Source organism: Trachurus japonicus, chromosome 15 (genome assembly GCF_045865225.1).
Source record: "Trachurus japonicus isolate A0001 chromosome 15, Traja_1.0".
In the NCBI taxonomy this organism is placed as follows: Eukaryota; Metazoa; Chordata; class Actinopteri; order Carangiformes; family Carangidae; genus Trachurus; species Trachurus japonicus.
The window spans coordinates 19,192,346-19,213,391 of NC_140921.1; the positions used below are offsets into that span (position 1 = coordinate 19,192,346).

General features: G+C 41.3%; 2 protein-coding genes across 2 annotated transcripts in view; both read right to left on the reverse strand.

Annotated features, from left to right (window-relative positions):
• Positions 1 to 4,086: 4,086 nt before the first annotated feature.
• LOC146973597 (uncharacterized) lies at positions 4,087 to 18,749 on the reverse strand. The gene is made up of 27 exons (XM_085800262.1): positions 18,610 to 18,749; positions 17,926 to 18,031; positions 16,698 to 16,821; positions 15,274 to 15,667; positions 15,109 to 15,186; positions 14,924 to 15,019; positions 14,784 to 14,837; positions 11,663 to 11,716; positions 11,529 to 11,582; positions 11,393 to 11,446; positions 11,166 to 11,219; positions 11,025 to 11,078; positions 10,890 to 10,943; positions 10,421 to 10,474; positions 10,239 to 10,283; positions 10,087 to 10,140; positions 9,946 to 9,999; positions 9,801 to 9,854; positions 9,587 to 9,658; positions 9,466 to 9,501; positions 8,262 to 8,306; positions 8,143 to 8,175; positions 7,427 to 7,573; positions 6,776 to 6,952; positions 5,949 to 6,039; positions 4,883 to 4,960; positions 4,087 to 4,583 (listed from the first exon to the last, which is right to left on the reverse strand). Exons 2-27 carry the CDS (start codon positions 18,002 to 18,004, stop codon positions 4,378 to 4,380), a joined length of 2,295 nt encoding a protein of 764 aa, XP_085656388.1. The 5' UTR covers positions 18,005 to 18,031; positions 18,610 to 18,749; the 3' UTR covers positions 4,087 to 4,377.
• Positions 18,750 to 19,914: 1,165 nt separating this feature from the next.
• dst (dystonin) overlaps positions 19,915 to 21,046 on the reverse strand; it is a 100,440-nt gene continuing 99,308 nt past the window's right edge. Inside the window, exon 107 of the mRNA XM_085800261.1 lies at positions 19,915 to 20,978. Within this exon, the coding sequence (XP_085656387.1) occupies positions 20,722 to 20,978 (257 nt within the window). The 3' untranslated portion in view covers positions 19,915 to 20,721. The remainder of the gene's footprint in view (positions 20,979 to 21,046) is intronic.

The following is a 21,046-nucleotide window of genomic DNA, read 5'->3' on the forward strand; positions in this document are numbered from 1 at the left end:
ATTAGAAATGCAGAGCTGAATCTGCTGTCTATCTATGTGTAGAGCAGGAAGATCTTAGTTCGCTCCACTCTAACAAGTTTTATCATGTTTGTCCTCAGTGGCAGCCTGCTTTGCATCAAGGAACAAGAGCCTCAGTGTTTTCATGCTCTTAGAGGCTCCAAAAAGCCCGAGCACAGTGCTGTGTGGCACTATTTTATTCAGAATTAAGTAAAAACAAGGCCGATTGCTGACGGCAGACCAGTGTGGTCAATTATAGTCAATAGCTGTTCCTTTTGTTTAAAGTCATTTGTATAAGAATGAAACTGAATTTGACAATGGTGTGGTAAAGACTCAAATCAATGACATAATGCAAATTTCCATTTCATTAATTAATTATTATACCTCCAATTCAGTGTAAGCTGAAGATGCTGACAGACACTTGCTTGGGTAACAAGTTTAAGTCAATAAACGTTGAAGTTAAAGTGTTTGTTTTGTTCTTTACTTGAAGTTTTCATTAAGCTTCAATCCAGAAATGGAAAGTAAGTTTACTCATGCGCTGTGATTAAATCTGAATTTTACATCATTATATTCCATATGTATATATTTTTTACACACAACATAATATTGAAAGCGAAACATCACGCAATGAAATGACATGAGCTCATGTGATATTATGCTGAGATTGAGTTGCAGTGGTTTCCCCCCTTGTGACGGCCTGGTTGACCCTGAGACTCAGCACACTCTGGTGGATCATGCCGGCAAATACTGAGCTGGCGTTTGGTGAGTGGAGCCTGGGAGTGGCCAACCTGCTGGTGAGACTAGACTTTCCAATGCTGAGTAATCCTCTGAAGCTATTGACCGGTCTCTGGTTTGGAACCAACAGGAAGGAAACCCCCGGAGCAGAAAATCTGTGTGCTCATGGTGTTTTCCCACAAGAAAACCACTCTGGTCCTCGTCCTCTCCGGCCTGCACATCGATCAATATGCAGTAAATGTGAACAGCTGTCATATCTGGAAATATGACAGTGAATAAAATTAGCAATGACCTCAACAAGATTACATAATAGTTAATAAATAAATGATAAACACTATTTGGCTAAATCAGGTATGCCAGGAGAAACTGATTGTTTTAACTGATGTAATTAAACTGCCACAGTATAATCAAGTAAATTAAACTGTTTTGTGCCTCGGCTGTTGCTAATTAGTCATCATTTTAAGTATAGCTACGTATGTGCAAACAGGTGAACTCATTTCATTGTCAAAATAAATTACTCCAATTAATGTTCAGTGCTGTGAAAGTGAGAAAACCATTTCAGCAAAACAAGCTTTAGGTTATTTATCTTGCGCAAACCCAAACCGGAGCTACTGTACATAGGCAACATTATCATTGTTGGCTGTTTACTTACCAGTCTTACTGTGACCTCCAGCAAATCTAAGACGTCCCAGCAGTGAGCGGAAGTCCAGCTGGGTACTATATGCTATAAAGTGACTAGCTGGTTAACATGCTGTCTGTCCTAGAAGACAGGAACAACACAAGAGAATGGCTTTCCACCATTGGAGACAGCTCTTGTTAAGTATGCAAACTGTAGGCTATTTGATGAACCTGCAACATTTCTTCAAGAATTGCAGGTTAAAGCAGAAGTAAGTGATCTGGTCGTTTTGGCTAACTTCTTGTCAGCCGATGGAGTTAGCAGTCCCCGCCCTCGTACTACGTCACCACATTCACGCGCATCCCTTGGCTGCACACACAGAGAGGACCGCCCCTTTATGCCGTTCTCTCTCCTCATTGGATAAAGGTTGTAGGATACAAGGAAAGTTTTCTCCTCAGCTTACAGCAGAGCAGAGTGACTGACAGACCCGTGTTTCAGACCAAACACTCTATATAAGTGATTGCCGTCGGAAGATATAACTATTTAAGACTTATATTAACACAAACATTTCGCTTACTTCTGCTTTAATGGCTTGAAAGGCAAATGGTGGCAATTGAGAACTAGCAAAACTCACAAGCTTTTTGTTAGCAGTCTAATGATAGGACGCAAGGCCTTCTTTTGACTGTTCAGGGTGCAGCTAGGCCTCATGTGGCATGACAAAAGCACAAATGTATGTAATATCTAAACACTTAAGTGACTTTTGGTTTATTGTATGAGCCCAATGGGATATGGCTCATGAGGAGTACAACTTGAGCACCTGACTTGCAAACCATGGGCCAGGATCAAAACTCAGAACTTGCAGAACTTAATTTGTGCCCACCACATGCTTTTCTGTGTATGATGTATAAAAACAAGTGCTCACCCTACTAAAAAAGCCAGTTTAAGAAGTTTCTCAACTGATAACTACAAAATTCTATTCAATAACAAATTCGCCTTCAGGCAATCATGTGGGAATACAACTGATCAAAGACGCTCTAAAATCAGTTGACTATTCATAACTGTGAGTTAATAACTGCTCCCATGATATAGCCCTACAGCCTCAGACAAAAGGAATAAAGACCTTTTAACAGCATTGGCCTTTAACTTTTTTTCCCCCTCATGATCATCAGAGGACTCTTTTTGTGTTCAAAACTCAACCCCAGAGAAAAATTCCAGTCTCTTGTCTTTTTTTGCAACATTGTGAAACGAGTCTGAAGTCTGTTAAGGAGCTCAAATGCTTCAAACAAATATGCAGTTGGCGCGCACACATATTAGCTGTGCATACAAATAATGAGGAGGCAAATTAACCAGAAAAAAAGTTTATGTCATCCACCACCACCCGCCCAGCGGCATCTCATTCTGCCAGTATGTTAAAAAGTGTGAATGTGGTAAAAAGTTGTCAGTATATTTAATGAAATTTAGAGTTGGAGCTAGCAGCATCAACACTCTTCTCATTTTCACTTCTACAAAACATAATGACACATTTGGATTATTACTTGAATCAGCTAACATTTACAGTGTCTGGCATTTGCTCTGAAACTTTTTAAAGAACTGCCCGAGGACAGTATAAAACCTCTGTATACTAACCTCTGATTCAGTGCCACCACTTTGAAGCCCAGTTGTACTGGTTTGTTTTAATCAGCTCACATGCATTAACGTATTTACCATGATCACTTGCATGGTTTGCCACAGGGATAAATACTGAGCATGTCTGAAGCAAGTGGTTGAGCTCAGAGAGAAAATTCGGGGGATAATCGTGTATTAGTAATAGTTTCCATGACAGAGGTGGCCATAGCATCCTTTGATGGAACAAAACAGAACAGCATGGCACACGACGCTGCAGTCGCACAGTGGTGGAGGATGACGATTTACAGTCGATGGGCTTCTCGCAAGAGCCAGGAAAGACACAGGGAAGAGCCACACGCAGCGCATCCAGCGTGTGTCTCCCTTCAGAAGTGTCACTCCATTAAATATGAGCTGTGGAAAACACTCAATTATGATTTTTCTCAACTCATTTCGTCCTGTCTCGGCTGCAGGCCCGCTGGAGCCTTTCCCAGCATACGTTGAACACAAAGCAGGGAAATGCTCAAGACTGGGTGTCTGCCAATTGCACGGCTAATGCAGATAGACAGGCGGCACCTCACACCCCTCAGTCGATTTAAACTCTCTCCATTCCACTTGACCAGCAGGTTTTTCAACTGGAAAGTCCACACAAGCCAGGAATCAAACCAGCGCTGTGTTGCTGTGAAACACAGAGTGCTGCAACAGCATCTACAGAGTCATCGAGTGGGGAAACACTGCTCTTTGTGTCATTGTTTGTTCTCATCGCTACAACAACTTCTGCAAAAGAGGGAGGAAAAAAGTGAGCACAGGTTGAAGATCATCAACAAAACCCATGTATAATCATTGTAGTCCCATGAAACATGTCATGAGAGATGGGATTTCCATACCTTCCAGCTGGGGAAATCCAGAGGACTCTCTGTGAAATAAAAATACCCATTGGCTTCCCACACACAGGAATGGTGTGAAAATAAGCACCGATATGACTTTAATAGACTTTTCACATTTTATTTAACCATCAAAATGGATTCCATAAACTCTATGTATTATTAGAGTTTATTATATTCACACTAGCTCTCAAATGCCATGCCTGATATACTGTAGCTGTGATTGTGAACCTAAAGCAGGCTTTCACTCAATAGATTTTAAGATTTTTATTATAAAGAGCAGATGTTTAAAGACAACTCAGACTCAGTTTAAATAAAACTATCAAATGACGATGGTCTTTTTATACAAATATATTTTGTTACTACTCTCTTTCAAATCACATACAGTACAGTAGGTGTTGTCTTTTTTCCCAGAAGTTCAGTTCAGGTCTTAGTTGTATATTTACATGACATGAAATTTATTTGAACAAACAAATATTAACAATAACATTCCTCCATTTAGCTCAATATTCAATTCACTGTCCACATAGATGCTTTCTTTCTCTACGGGCGAGTCCTCGACCTCCTTGGCGCAGGCTGAGGTGTCCCACTGGTGGTGGCATTGAGCAGAGGACATCCAGAGGTGAGACAGACACCTGGAGGTCCTCTGAGACCTGGGTGGCCCCTGAGTCCCAGCTGGCCCACACGTCCCCGCTCACCTTGCTTCCCCGGCTGGCCATCGAAGGCTCTGCCCAGACGTCCACGCTGACCTGGGATGGAGGCACAAGTGTTGTTTAGGCTGCGTACGGCTGCGTTAGCTGAGTCAGACCAAGTTTTTCGCCGATTCCAAGAACAGAACATTTACAGAGAAAAATCATTTCTTTTTTGGCAGATAACCCACTCCCTCTTACAGTAACACATCTCCCTCCCCCTCTTTCCGGGGTTTTGAAGCACAGACTCAGCTGAATATAGTCTGCAAAACGTTGCACAAGCCCAGATGTGCACGTAGATTAATGTCTCATTTTAGCCATGTCATCAGACGACAGTCAATTCTGGAAAATAAAATTACCCTTTGGCCCCTGATCTCCAGTGAAGCCAGGTAGGCCATAACCCTTGGCTCCTTTATCACCTTGCTCTCCTCTGTCACCTGGAAGCCAGACACACAGACACACACACACACACTTCTCTGTTAGCAGGAATGACAGAAGACAGGCTGAAATGCTGTTCCCCCAGGAGTGATCTCTAGTCAAGAACATGCCGTTCATGTTGATTAAAGACCATGTGTGTTACTGAGATCATTGTTAAATAAATGTTTAAAACACCTTGTAAATATTCTTCGATTTCATTGGTTTGGCACAGGAATGTAGCATGAGTGTCACATTATGACATCATGCTAAGGCTGTTAACCATAAATTAAAGAATGTATGTTAGCCTATGAGTTTTACAACACTGCCGTATTTGATTCAATACTTTCATACAGGTTAAAGGTGACATGTTTGTTCTTTCCAGTGGTGGAATTACAATTGGCTATTTGTTTGGCCATCAACAGGTTGCATATTAAACACAATGAACTTATATGATATGAGGTACTCTAAAAGATTAAACAGGATATAAACAAATGAAAATATAGGCTAGGACAGGATAAAATAAGTGATAAAATTGAGTGCTTTTATTTTTGATAAACGTTGCCAACAAACCCAATGTTGCCAACAACACCCAATGTGTTTCTGTTTAGAATTAGACCTCCATATAGCTGGGGCACAGATTTCAGATTTTAAATTTAACGGTCCAAATTGATAGTCCAGGAAATAGTTTGTATGGCAAGCAGTCTTTTAAACATGTGCAAAATCCAAGCATTGATACGCCCCTGATGGTGTTGAATGTTGTCGTTGCTTAGTGTTTGCTGGATGTGTAAAAAAAAAAAGTATATCAATTTTATAAGCTGATAACATGTTAGTGATGTGTTTGTAACTCGTCCTGCCCCATAGTGGCCAAAAACCTGCTAATGCAGATTTGAGTAAAGGATCTGAATTCCCTTTTCCACCACTGGCCCTTTCTAAAACAAGACACGGTGAATTATAGGTTTGTTGTTAGTTACATTCATAAATATGTCCTGTCAGGTTTGTTTTCCACACCTGTTTCTCCCTTTCGGCCCGGATCTCCAGCTTCCCCGTAGAATCCCGGTTGGCCCACTTCTCCTTCAGCACCATCATTACCAGGGTCACCCTGACAACATCATCAATAGGAAAATACATCATTAATCTTTTGGGTGTTTTCAGTATAACCCTGCATTGTTTTTTTTTCTCCTCAGGTTCTATTCAAGCCATGAATTAAGGTTCCATTCACCTCTGACCTGAAGCCTGTAAAGATTTTTCTGCGTGATCGTTCAACACTGAGTTGGCAAAACATTGGACATCACTATTCTTGGTTTGGCTCTAAACGTCACAACATGGGGCTTACAGGCCATAATCTAATAAAGTGGAATGTTTTTATATAGTAATGGCTTCAAGAGTATTTATCAGCCTGATAGTCATTGTGATTAAAGAAGTTGTGGAACATGAATTGGTTCTACACTGTATAATAATGTGGAAAAGGCTTCATCCAAGGACAGCCTTGATACTCTCCAAAAATCGTTCAACACAGACCAAGTGTCTAGTCTGTGACTCCTTATTTGTCCTCATAGAGACGTGGAAAATTGTAATGTTTTCATTCCAAGATTTTCTGCCAAATACTTCAGCTCTTTTAGTCCAGTCCAGACCATCGCAATGTGTTTGCATTTTACTCAGCCAGGGAGGCAGAAAACGAACAATGTATGGAGAATTTACTCCAGCAGTCTGTCTGAGCTAAAGGTCTGCAGAAGGTGAGGTGAGCCGAACTAATGATTTTAGTAAAGGAGAAAAAAGAGGAACCGAAAGCATTGGCGCAGGCCAATTAACCTTTACAAGGAATACCAAAAACTCACAACAGGTCCAGGGGGTCCCGTCTGTCCGGGGGGACCGGGGGCTCCCATGGGCACGTCGCCATAAAGAGGACAAACGGCGGCGCACGTCCTCTTCACTGAGTTGGCGAAGGTGGACATCTGCTCCAGCACCACTTTCTTACAAACTTCAATCACGTGCTGAGCTGGGAGGGTCGGGCCCTGTGTGACAAATCATTACCACTTTCATCGCTGGAGGTAACTCAACTGTGGAGCATGTAATGTGGAATATTACAGGACAGGGCTTGTAGAAGCAGCAGTTACTTCTCTGAAGAAATGCAGAGAGCAAGTGAAGCCAACAATATTTCCTGAGGCTCATTATGGATTTATAGACGCACTAAATGCTGTGAGTCACTACTAACTGCTGGCTAATGAGAAACTGTTTAAATGTGTTTTTGACACTAAAGTTGTTAGCAAACACAGCTTGTGTGCCAGTCAGTGTAAATGATTACTCTGCTCTTTCTGTGCCACCATTCACAGATAGATGAAGTTATAGTCAATTACAGCAGAGGCTGAAGAGCAGTGCTTTTCATTATGACTGCATCGAGTACCACTCTTTACTATCACGCTGAAATGTTTGTTGTATCAGCCAAGAAAAAAATGTAAAAAAGTCTCAACGGCTTGTATTTCACTTACTGCTGGACCTGGGGGGCCCTGAAAGCCATCTGGTCCTCCTTCACCCCGAACCCCCTTGACTCCAACAGGACCTGAACGTCCAGGTGGGCCTGCTGGGCCACGCTTCCCCCGTCCACCCTGGGGACCCTGCCCCCCTCTGTCTCCAACCTACAGACCAGGTTAACAACATCAGCAGGCCTGAATTCATCACGCAGCCAGTGCATCCATCACAGAGAGTGCACAGTGAGAAATCAGTTTTGCATGGCCACAAACTTCATGGAAAGCAGTAAAAGCTTAAGATGAACATGCACTGTAATAATAAAACAGTAACTACAAGGGTCAATCTGTTTATACACAAAACCTGCTATTGAGATACAATATCTGGATCTTAGAATTACATCTACAGATGCCCAAAACATGTTTGATATGTCATCTGATGAGTTGATGTTAGATTTTTCTGACAAAACAATGGTGTATACAGCATTTTCAAATAACAATCAAATGTTCATCACACAATTTAGAAATGTAACCCAACTCAAGACAGTGAACATGTTCAGATTATGTTTTAGTCAAACTGTTAATTATTGGATTGATGTCGAATTGGAAAACCTTTTACAGTATCTACAAAATTCTTACATTGAAGTAAATTTTGCACTAAGATCCCACTGCGTAGTACAGAAGCTACAATTTTATGATTCTCAGTTACAGTACACTCCACCAACTGCATCACAGCTCACCTTTCCTTTTGGGCCTTTAACTCCTTTTCCTCCCTTGAAGAAAAAAGCAAATTCATGTTAAGAAAAAAAAACATGAAAAGACTGTAATGACAGAGATGATGAAATATTTGAGGTGGTACCTGTGAACCTTTAACTCCTTGGATTCCCTGGATTCCTGTGTCACCCTGCACAAGGCAAATGAAAAAATAAACAGTGTAGAGAGACTGGCAAATATTTGGTCTATCAGGATTTCACAGGTGCTCTGCTCTATGAATGGACACATTTCATTCACTGGTGAACTAGAGCATCTATCAAATAAAAACAGCTGCTTAAAGCAGTTCAAAGGGCTCGGCCAGGCTACAGTATATGCAGTTTCACTGTTATCTTCATACTGTATTTCCTCTAATGACCAGTGTTCAACCATTAGGTGTAGTTGCATTCAGCAAATAAACATCCCCTTTTGCTCTATTTCATTCATCACCACATGTGTGGCTCCCTGTCGTGATCACATTTTGTCTATACTGTAGCTACTGGACATGGGATCAGTCCACATTCACCGTAGGCAGGCAGACGGTTGTGAAAAGAGAATGAGACTCAGGGATCAAACAACTTGAACTATTTGAGGTGGTATGCAGAAAACCCGATTTATTTTTGTTCTTACTTCAGGTATTTTGATTATGTGTCAACAGCCCACTGTGAATACATCTGTTTGCACCATGGCTGAGTGATTTGGCTTTTTGAATTTTTACAATTAACATTTTCTTCATCCAAACAGACCAGTGCCAGATTTCTTTTTTTTTATCTGATTTGTCTGCCACAAAAATGCCACAAAAGCATAAACAGCTGAAAAGCGGCTTGTGCAGGAATATCTGCCTCTTTAATCAGCGTGGGACATCCTGTAAACACCAAGAACAGGACCTGAGGGGGAGTTCAGCACGGGCTGTGACCTTCAGTCCAGATGAAGACAACAGGGCAGACGGAGCCAACATGCCCTGACGGGCAACCTCTGATCTGAACTATTGAGGTGTTTATTCTGCCTCTTCAGGGTGGCTCATTATATGAGTTTGCTCACATGAAGCTGGCTGACAGCACGGTGATCAAAGGACTAACTTTGGTACTATTATTAAGTACTAATACCTCATTTGACCTTTAATTTAATTGTATGAAAACAGAGTTCCCACAAGTCTAGTGAATACACCTGGTTTTAGAGAGAACCCATATAGAGATCCAAGTGGCTCATTTACCCAGTAAATAATTCCTGAATAGTTACAGTAATTGTGCTGTTAAATGGTAATTTTGCTTTCATTTTATATCTCTAATGTGTAATGGATGAGGTTGTATTACCTTGGTTCCTGGTTTTCCAGGCACACCCACGTGTCCCTGTGAAGAGATGACAAGGTTTAATGGCTTAAAGAAAATGAACTAGTGTTGGGGAGAGTTTTGAAAATTCATCTGGAGCACTTACAGTAGGTCCCGGTGGGCCGATAAATCCAGGTCTTCCTGGCTTCCCAGCAGAACCTTTGTAACCTCTTGGGCCCTCGAGAATAAAACATTTATTAAACCGACCTTAGGGACCGCTTTATTCTTTATCTTTTTCCTTTAAGATGGCAAACTACTTTACGTATAAAATGCATTATGTGCTTGTCTTCAGTGACTGAGATGGCTGAAAAGTGACTTACAGTTCGGCCTTGGGGACCCATTTCTCCTGCTGGCCCCAGGGTGCCTTTCTCCCCCTGTAAAAGTTACAAATGACAATGAATGAATCTGCCAAAAACAGCTCATTTTAACATTTATTTACAAAACCACACGAGAACAGTGAGTTACCTTCATTCCAGCTCGTCCAAGTTTTCCACCAAGACCTTGTGGTCCTTGATACGCCTGTGAGGAACAGTTGACAGCTCTAACAACACATGTGCACAGCTTCCAAAGTTCAGCATAACAACATAATTACCAGGAAAATAATACCTCTATTCCTGGATCTCCATCTCTGCCAGATAATCCTGGATCTCCAATAATGCCCTAAGGAGACGCTATCATTATTATAAAACACACAGATTATTTTCAGAGTATATGTGAGCACCCAGTTATGGGGGCAGGTAGTGTTGGCAATGAATTACCTTTGGGCCAATGGTGCCAACTTTCCCCGCCGGTCCTGGGATCCCCTAGTTTTTGGACAAAAAAAAGAAATGTCCATCAAAATTTTAAATAACACATTTTGAAATCTATGTGATACTTGTGAATTTAAAAAAAAAAAAAAAAGACACATCATTTTCATGTAGGCGCGTCTTGTGATACATACAGGCTTTCCCTTCTCTCCAGAAGCTCCTCTCTCTCCTGGATCTCCCACAATACCCTAGAGTTAGAGTATCATTAGAATAAGATGACATGAGAAAAGATAAGATTCTACTTTTTATGCAACATATATGATTCAATTGGCAACATGATGAACCAAGGAGCCTTCCTCCTTGTACAATCCATCCTTCATGAGTGGGTTATCATTGCGGTTGAGGCTCTTCTTTCAGTGACTCACCAGCTTATGTTGATATAGTTCAGGCTCCCAGATCTCAGCCAATATCCAACCACATGGACTTACATTGTTTATGGAGACGGCACACACGCCAAAGACATAGCTGTATTCCAGTGTTTTACCACATTAAAAATGATTTACTGGCTCTCTGCACTCAAATGAGGGGGTTTTGAAGATAGTGGTCACAGAATTAAGGAAGGCTTATTACGGATTATGGAACAGGAATCCCACAGCAGCCCACCTGTTTTCCTCTAGGTCCTGAACGCCCCGTGGCACCAGTGGTCCCACTTTCTCCCTGAAAAAAAAAAAAAAACATGATGGAGTTTAATTACAATATCAAAGGATAAAAAACAGAGAAAGTTGGGAATATGAGTACCTTAACTCCTTGAAACCCAGGAATCCCTTCAAATCCTCTTTCACCTTTAGAGCCCTTCAAGGAGGCCAAGATGTTAGCAACACATTAATTACATAATCACTTGCAAAAGGACTCACCACTGAGTCTGAAAGGTTAACTTACAACTTCCCCTGGATTCCCAGTCTGCCCAATGTCCCCAGGTGGTCCACGAACCCCCTGTAATTGGAGTTAAAATGTTGACAATAAACCCCTCCGGTTATCTATAAAGTTGTAAAAAAAACTTTAACAACAAACTGCACAAAAAACCCAATGAAAAGTTTGTAATTTAATGAAGTGGCTGCCTAATTAAACAGATCCAATTAAACCTTGAACCCAGCCGAGATGTTTACCTTGAAGCCAGCTGCCCCGCTTAATCCTTTAAGTCCCTTAGGACCTCTGTCTCCCTGTTAATACAACATCTCATTAAAACAAATTTGTGACATATCAGTGTCAAGAGAAATGATAAATCTGGGTGTCATAAATTACCACTTGGCCCCAGAGTCCTCTCATTCCTTTCTCGCCTTTGATTCCCTCTTCACCCTGAGGAAGTGTGTTTAAAGTTTCATTAAGGTGTTTTGAGGGCATGCCAAACCGGAGGAGCATATAGATGCTAATCTTACCTTTGGGCCTGTCTCACCGATGTTGCCATAGTCTCCTGTGTTTCCCCTGATCCCCTGCAAGACACGTCGGACTGAATCATATGCAAGACTTATGCTCAAACTCTTTGTTTGTGAATTGAAAAGAGTTTTGTGAAATAAGGCGTAAAATGTGAACAGTGTTTCCAGGGGGAGAATTCACTATTAACTTTTTCAAATTTGAACATTTGATGTATCAGGACATCTGGGGTTTGCTCTTTGAATAAACACAGAAAGTAGCTTTTGATTTTTTATGCAGTCAATGTGGCAAGATGGAAGGGGAATAAAGATACAAAAACAATTAAAAGTAATAGCTGGACATGCTGGGAAATACATTTATATTCACTTTCTTTCTGAGACTTGGATGCACTCTCATGCCTGTGTTGTAAATATGAAGCAGAAAACAGTTTGCCTGGCTCTGTCCGATCGTAATAAAATTTCCCAGGATCCTCTAAATGTAATTGACATGCTACAATTTGTGCACAAACCAAAGTGTAACTTCAAAAAAACAGCATGTAATGATGGTGGAAAGCCCGCAGGAAGTCAGCAGGAAGTCAGCATGTGTGGAAAAAGTTAATCCCCCATGAAACAGTTGTTGATTTTACACTTTGGTTTTTGTACAAAGTAAACAAACAAGATGCAGCGTGTTAGTTCATGAGCTTTAAAGCTGCAACTCTTCACTTTAATGTCCCAACATCTAGAGTTCATAGAATGTGTTTTTGGGACAACATCTAAAAAAAACACTTTGTTGTCAGGACCGTGACAAACAGACAGACATGAAATATTACACAATAAATAACAGTTTCATTGCCAGAGTGGCCATTTCCCTTCTTTTCTAGTCTTTGTGCTAACCTCAGCTAACAGCTTCATACTGCCTGACACGAAAGTCGAATCAATCTTCTCATCTAACTGTAAATTTAGACAGGAAAATGTCAAAGTGACTGGAAGTCATTCAGTTTGTTTGATAGCAGACAGCGACATGCTGGTTGGCGACGCATCTTGAGCATTGAGGGCTTCAGAACGAGTTAAAGTCCAAGCTGCTTTATGGTAACAAGCTATGATACAGTTCAGCAGTGGCCAATCAAAGGCTGAAGAGGAAACTAGTTGAGTGCAGGAGATTTTCATTTTGAGATTTGGGTGGGTTTCCATCCTCTAAGACTTGTTGCTGTTTGCTGACAGGGACTTAAGAAAAAGGGGAAGGGAAAAAGCATTCTTAACAAATGTGGTTTTGGTCTACTATACTAACTCTTGTCAATGAAAGTGAAGAAGACAAAAGAAAACAGGAACCTCTAAAGCTCAGTAATGTAATAATTAATTTGGTGTTAGCAAGGTAGGCTAGCTGCTTCTTACCATTTCCATTTTTATGGTAAGCTAACCATATCTGTAATCTTGTTACTAAGTATTCATGGCACTGATATGAGTCTTTCAGCAAGGAAGCTCAACTGTCATGCTGTGTTTATAAGATAAGCTGTTAGGATTAGGTGAGAAAATGAGGAAAATTACAGTTAAAATGTGAATGTGCTATAAATTTCAGTCACACTCGTCGCATTAGTGGAAAATTTACTCCAGCCTCTTCAGCAGGATTTAGGAAACATTAGTCATGAATACAACAAAGTGTCCCAGTATTGTTTGCACAGATGCTGACTTCCTGGGTAGTAGAGGGACAAGTGTTTTCCAGTTGGCTGTGTTTCACTGAGTCAACAAACAGATTAAACTCGGCCAGGACGCCTTTGCATTGTCAGTTTATTTGATCGTCTCACCTAACACCGCTTTTTACGCAGAGTCAGCTAGGCGGAGGCTAACCTCAGAGATGGCCGACAGGCCGGCAAGAAGCATGACCGTGAACTTTACGACAGTACTAAGGCGGGAATAGCTCTGAAGAGAAAAGGACCACCCACCACCTGAGATGGATAGTTCATGTATCTGTGCCAGGAAATGCCCTCCTCGGATGCCAGTGGGGGGAGGAGATAAACATGTTGGGGCTCTGTGATTCACAAGCTGGCAGGACGTCAAACTCTTAACAAGTTACACAGGGCAGATGTTTATTCCCAGATGTACAGCTCTGGAAATGTGCTCTAAATGTACATCGCTCTTCAGGAGAACATTTGTGTGTTCTCAGACAGCATGGGCGACGTTATATACCAAACCATCACATATGCATTAAAAAAAAAGACCTTTCTCCTTTAAACACATGTTCTGTGGACCGCTATTAAAAGACTGTCAGATGTGCTCCGACGTAACAGTGAGCGCTAAGGATCAAAGAGATTAACAAGTCATAAATTTAAAGTGGAAATAATCACGTCCGCGGCTCCCTAAAGGACACAACTGTGAGTGTATTTGCTCTTTCACTGATCCCTGAGTTACTGGCTCCTGCAGCCGACTACTTTGTTCATTGTCATTTTCTCCAACCTCTTCTTTTCTTTCACAAGTTGGTCTTCCTGTGGTGAATTAATCAGCCCTGCCGCAATCATGAAAAATGCTTAAGAAACAAAACATCAGACAGATTTCACACTACAGTTATGCAGACTAATGCCACTCATTACCAGACACTTTCAGGGTATGGTTATTGCTCAACTCACTGGTTTTCCTGTGTGTGTGGGATTCATTACATTTGGCTCAGTTTCTTCCAAATGGAAAAGCAAAGCCATTACAAAGCACTGTGATCGTGTGCCAGTTTGAGTTAAATCCTATATTTGCTATGTTTTAGGATGCAAATGGCATTTTCAGAACTGCAAAAACAAATTTATTGTCGCATCCGTATTGCGTTGTGTTTACCTTGGCCTCTTACCTAAATCTTTTGCAAAGCGGACATGAGTTTTCAAACTATGAAAGGAGCCCCTGTGTTTACTATCGCTGAGCGCTTCTGCTTCCAGATTTGTTTCCATCCTGTCGTGTCTCGGTTGTACTTCTATTGCCATTTTCCACAGCTTCACTGCTGTCTCACAAATGAAGGTTTTACAATGTCACAATTCATCTTAACTCTTGAATGTCCAGCAGGAGGAAGGGGTTGCTGCTAATGCTCAGGAAATGCTAGGTAACCACACACATCTAGTGTCATATAAGGTTTGATATGCGCACAATTGAGACATATTGTACAATTATTTACCCAGTTTCCTTGTCTTCCTGGGTCTCCGGGTTCCCCTGGAAGACCTATGTGACCCTGCAGAAGAATAACAACATGTCAGCACAGACTCGGTTTGTCTTGTCAGTGTGTTTCACCAGATTTCATTACACATGCATGTTCACCTTTGGCCCTGGTGCTCCCTGAACGCCTGGTTGTCCGTGCATACATTTGCAAGAAGCTCTCCCAGCCGTGAGACCGATCTCTGCGTACCCACCACACTGCCATGGGAAGATGAAGAAATTGATTTGGAAATTTCACACATGTGTAACAGCGGGAGCGAAGCCTTGTTGAGTCATAGGTGACTCACCACATTGGAGAGCTCACAGCAGCCCTCTGAGTAAGCCTTCTCTGGGTCACATGACACATCCATCTGCTGGAGGTCCACCTGGGAAGACAGAAGAGATACTAATGAGAGAAAGAAAGCTGTAATCCAAAATCAATGTAGCTTTAAGTACCCAAGGCGTTAACATACAGATACAGATCGATCTCCTGCCGCCCGCTTAACAATGGAGGTGTAGCCTCGTCGGATTACTGGCCTTGACTCATCAATGGACTCCACGCTGACCTCCTCACAGTCTATCAGCAGCTTCACCTGACTGCCCTTCACACTCAGCGCCAACTTGTGCCACTCTCCATCAAACAGCTTTTCCACACCATGGAAGGTCCTCAGCATCTGGCTCCCATGGGGGCCAGAGTAGAAGAAGTCCAGAGAGCGCGTGTCACCTTGGAAACGAAGGCCAACTTGATCCCGTCCCTCGGGGTCACTGACCTGCCACAGGTTCCAGGATTTCTTGGCAGTGTCCTTGGTCACCTTAAATGTGGCAATGACAGAGTAGTCGGAGGGAAGTCCATCTGGATAGACATCGCTGTGGCAGAATGATGGAGCCCACAAAGCTGGTTAGCATCATACAGAGGCTTCTTTCTTCACAAAACAACAATTGAAGGCTTTTGTGGGAACATAAGGGTTGTGTTTCAGAAGAATGTGCATAAGCTGAAACAGAGACCTCAGCATCCTTAAATCCCATATTAGCATATGAGTTGGGACATGGTTCAATATCCACATTTGTTTGTAACTTTTTGTGAAAATGCACTACTTAGCAGACTACCATAATGTGGTTTTAATGTGCACAGAGCACTAGAAGCACTAGACCTTGTATTCATTAGCAAAAGGAGCTGAAAGAAAAACAAGATTGAGTGACCCACAGCTGTGCTAGCATTCCCGAGTAGGTGTAAATAGGCTAATGCTAACGTTAGTGCACTAACAAACATTTAGATACACAAGTGTGGACCACAACAGCACAGGGACCAACATGGTTACATTGCTATCCTTATAGTGAGGCAGGTAGCAGGGCAAAAATGAAACCACCAAAAGTATTAATACAAGGAACTTTACTTTGGTATTCAAGAGTTACTGCCAATTCCCATCTGTGAATAATATAAAGCTTACAAATAAGAACTTGTTGGTCAACTTAACACCAAATAAAAATCTTGTTTTTGCAAACGGAAATTTTCAGCTTTTGTCTTGCTGGGTGGGGTTACAGGTGCAACATAGCTTTTCAACCTGGTGTTACGTTACCCTTTAAAAGAGCAACACAACACCAAGCTTGTTAAGGCTGAAGCTTTCAAGTGCGTTTCACCTCTGACCACACACAGCACCAGTGCGGAGTGTGTTTGGGTGTGTTCAGTAGTGTGCGTAATTGCACCTGTAACCATACCTGATGGTGATGTCATGGCGTACTGACACACTGTGGTGTACACTTCTACCTCACTGCAGCCAAGTGAGATTTTTAAACCACTAAATCAGCAAAAAAAAAAAAAGTCTAATTTCTGATTACACTTTAATCATTTTCCAGCTTCACTGAAATTAAATATACTCTTGGGAGTCTGGCACCGTACCTCATGGTCTTGCGTAGATGGATGGAGGGATTGACGCGATAGGCCACCGCCTTAGGTTGAGAGCCTTTCACCCTCCTGACTCCTCTAGACTCAGGCACACGGAACTCCTCCAGGAGATCAAAACCTCAGAGCACAAACACTGAGCTTAGCTTCACATCAGAGGTCCAGCATCAAAGTAGTTGGACTCTTACTAAACCTTATGTCATCGCTGATATCACTGACTTTTTTCTAACTTGCATTAATCATTGTCATTTGCAGTGCCATCTCTTCACAGGTACAATGAGGTAATTTCATTAAACCGATTAACGCAACAAGGCTGATTATTTTCTTTCATGAGTGGATTTGGCTACTGAATTCTAAACACTGTGTGCTGTGTGCTGCAGTTAGGATGAGATCAGCATGGCAGCAGTGTTTCCTGTGAGGTTAAAATGAGAAGATGAAAGCTCTCATTACAAATGTTAAGACTTTAGTGGAAAATAACTCGGAGTAGCTACTCTACAATAATAATAAGAGAAAAAAAAAAGTCCTGGGCCCTGCTGCTGTGGCATGTTAACAAATTGTTCCTTTGATTTCAGGTTGAGTGTGCGTGTGCAGAGATTTTTTCCATGATCACTTGACTGAAATCTGTTTTGTCTCTCAGTTTTGTCACATTGTTATGCGCTCCCATCAATAGGCCAACAATACACATAGTATTTCTGCAAACTGACAGCTTCATCTGTGGGCAGGACACCACAGGGAGAAAAAAAACATTGTGTTAACCTGTTTGTTTATGCTATCAGGGAGAGTCTGTTGCAGGGCTTCAAAGGTTCATGCACACAGTTTAACCCCAGCATGACCTTCTGACCTTTGGGTGTCTACACATACACAGCTCTGAGAGAAGGTAATATGACACTGGATCAACGGCGGTGCAGGCAAACGATGGACTAACAACTGACAAATGCTGACATCTGCTGGTCCTGGTGCTGTAGTGCAGTGTTAAATCTCGAAAAAACTGAAGTCTCAGTTTAAGATGATGTATAGTGGCTAAATTTGGTGATTGTTTTGAAAGATACGTAATATTAGATCATGTTTGCTATATTCACCCTTTAACAAGAGTGTTCCTGCAAACAAAGTCATAGCACATAATGTCCACTTGCAGAAAAAAACATGTGAGGATTTGTTGTAAATGTATCTATGCAGCAGGAAATATGTTATTAGGTATGAGAATATTCAATTTTCATTTACTTACTTGGCAACTTTTGACATTGGGCCAATCCCAAGAAGACATAGAGTGCTGCAAACACCAGCATATCTTTGCAAGCTGGCATTTTCAAATTTTGAAGTGCTACAAGTGCCTGCAGTACAGCAATGAAATAAATCAGCAATTCAGTATATCACATGCATTTCTATATGTATATCCAGCGGTTCAGTAGTACAGTTGACTTCAATGTGTGTTAAACCTGCACATTTCTGCTCTATGCATGAATATCAAAAACATACAGAATTAAGGATAGGCAAAAGAAAAGAAAGAACACTAATATCCTTATAATAATAGTGGGTATAACATTCTCCACGAGGAGGATATACTGTATATTAAATAATATAGTAGTAGTGAAATTTTTTTTTTAATCCTTAATCCTTGAATATATAAAATATTTCAATTTCTTGTGTGCAATACAACTACCAAGGTTTCATGTTAAAAGAATATCTTCTTATAAAACCTTAAACTACCTATAAAGCGATGTGATAAATGTGAATCCACTGAATGGTTTTGTCAATACAATCTCAAGTTTTAACAGATCAGAGCACACAGTTACACTAATCTGAACTGATCAACAACCTCACATAAGCGACAACTCCAATTAACATGATTTCTTACGAGCATAGAAAATATTTTGAAAATTGACAGACAATATGAGAATGAATTACTTACATATTCTTGAAAAAGACAGTCCAACGGCTGCTGTAGGTGGATCTTTTCCAGTTCCTGGTGTGAAGATATGTCCCTTTTCTAAAGTGCCATCCCGGGGCCAGTGTTTGAGCTGAACAGGAGGACCATTCAGAGTGGACGCTCTGGGTCTCAGAGGAGCCTGGCCCTTGAGCTCCACTCCACCTTTGGTCCCCAGGGGATCTGTCTCCTCTCATAGGCCAGTTACACCTACAGTCACTACATGATGACACCGTCCAGTCAACTGAGTCATCAAACTGAGGAAATGTGGGTGAACACACCAGGGCCTTCATATAGACTAAAGCTGCTATAAGGAGAAAGAAACAGCAATGCTGCACGATAAGTTTTGTTTAGTTGTACATTTGTCAAAGAGTGTGGTGTATTTTACTGTGGTGATTGTAGGCCTACATCTCCTTACTGGTACAACTAGAGACAAAAAAAAAGACTATTTTGAAGACTACTGAAGAAGAGTAGTCTATAATTGCTTTAAAAACACTCACACAGATATAGTTTATGTTCATTCAAGACCTTGTTTTACCACCTGCATGGTCTCACTGAGACACAGATGTAGTATGTCACAGCTAAACACAAGACGCTCTGCAAACATTCCACCCAGAGTAAACCCACCTTCAATCTACACCACCACACTGGATCATAAACCTCTGGTAGGCTATAGGGGATTATTGTAGAGAAAAAAGGGGATTAGGGCTTCAATATATGGATATAAATAGGAAATAAAATAGTGATCAAACTGACCAGTTAGCCATAATTATATATCTTTAACACTGTGAATGGGTGGTGGTGACATCTAAGGCCTGTTGAGATATTTTAGATTAGTAGCTTCAAAGAAAGACTGGGAAAAGACGAATAAACAGTTCACAGCTGTGTGAAGCTCTACTTAAGATAAATGCTAACATCATCATGCTAACTTGTTTACACAGTAACAATGCAAATATTGATATTCAGCAACTTCGTTAGCATGATAACATTTGCTAATTAGTGCTACGCACAACCTATAAGTTGCAGCTGATGGGAATGTAATGAGGTTTAAGTTTCTAACCAAATATTATTTAATACTGACCTGATGATGGTGCTCTATGAGAAGTCTAGGGGCCAAGAGGCTTCATCTTCTCTTTACAAAACTTTGACCTGATGTCATGAAGAAGCAACAAGTTCCTGTGCAAAATGTTTACAGTGATAGCAGACGGACACTGACGCTGCCATTAGCACGGCTGATACATGGAGATAAAAGCAGCAAAAGCAGAGAGGACTCTGTGGTTGACACCAGTATCTGGTGGCTTTCTGCAAGCAGGTTTATTACAAAGTAATGTTACAGTAACAATTTCAGCTCTACCGAAATTAACCATACACTGACATGGATGCACACGAGAATGTCTACATGGAGTGGGCACCTCGTCAAGGTCAATGCACACGCTGCTGTGAAGTGGTCAAACAAAACAGGGGCTGCAGCTGCTGACAAACAGACAGGACTTGAAAGCTTCATGGTTACGAGGTTTCTGCTACTTTATCTTAAATAGTGTTTTTCAAAGGTTTCTGCAGTGCTTACAGGGGTTTATTGTAGTATATTGCATTGCCCATTAAATGCATGTTGGCAGTATATCATAGCACTTAAATAGATAATTGCAATGCCTCACGTGGTACCATAATGCACCATCTACTCCAAACATCAGCAAACATAAATTACAGTACATTCATCAACTCTCAGCGCTATCCTGCGTGTTGCCCTTCATTAGTGTGTAGAAATGTTAGCTAACCATACAACGTAGTCATAACCCAGGTTTCCTAGTGTTCATCGAACCTCTACAGGTTTTGCACCAATAAAATAAAATACAATAAAAACTATTTGACATTTTTCACAAAAAATAAAATACATTAAAAACAAATACACAAGGCCATTGACATTCCATTCTCACATAAAATTAAATCATATTGCTTCTCAACAGAATATTTTACATCTTTGCAACAATTTAAATAACACTCAACACATTTGCAGTCTTTTAAATTAGATATCTCCAGTGTCCGTTATGTGTTTAGGGTGCAACTAGCTCCTGGGTTGTTTGTTTTCAAGGCCACTGACTATCGCTTGGATCCCTTGGCCAGTTTGCTTGTGGGAGTGGTTCTTCTTTGAGGGGTGGGGATCTTGGAGGGTTTCCCTCCACGTTGGCGAGAGGCAGAGCGCGGCGTCGCCCTGCTGGACTCTCCCACTGTCTCGGACATGTCTGAGCACACAGACTGGATGTCTGAGATGTCGAAGTCAGAGGCGTCACTACCTCTGCGACTGCTCCCTCGACTTCCTGCTTTACTTCCAGGTCGGCTGGAATTTCTTCTTGAATCTAGAAACAAAAAGTCATGAACAATAAATGAATAAACCTTGGACCACCACTACTGGAGCAGCGCCAAG

Excerpts from the sequence above, each read along its gene's own strand:
- LOC146973597 (XM_085800262.1), bottom strand. The coding sequence starts at position 18,004 with ATGCCAGCTTGCAAAGATATGCTGGTGTTTGCAGCACTCTATGTCTTC. Across the intron at positions 11,583-11,662 it reads TCGGTGAGACAGGCCCAAAG|GGTGAAGAGGGAATCAAAGG; the intron begins GTAAGATTAGCA and ends ACACTTCCTCAG. Across the intron at positions 6,953-7,426 it reads AGGGCCCCCCAGGTCCAGCA|GGCCCGACCCTCCCAGCTCA; the intron begins GTAAGTGAAATA and ends TTTGTCACACAG.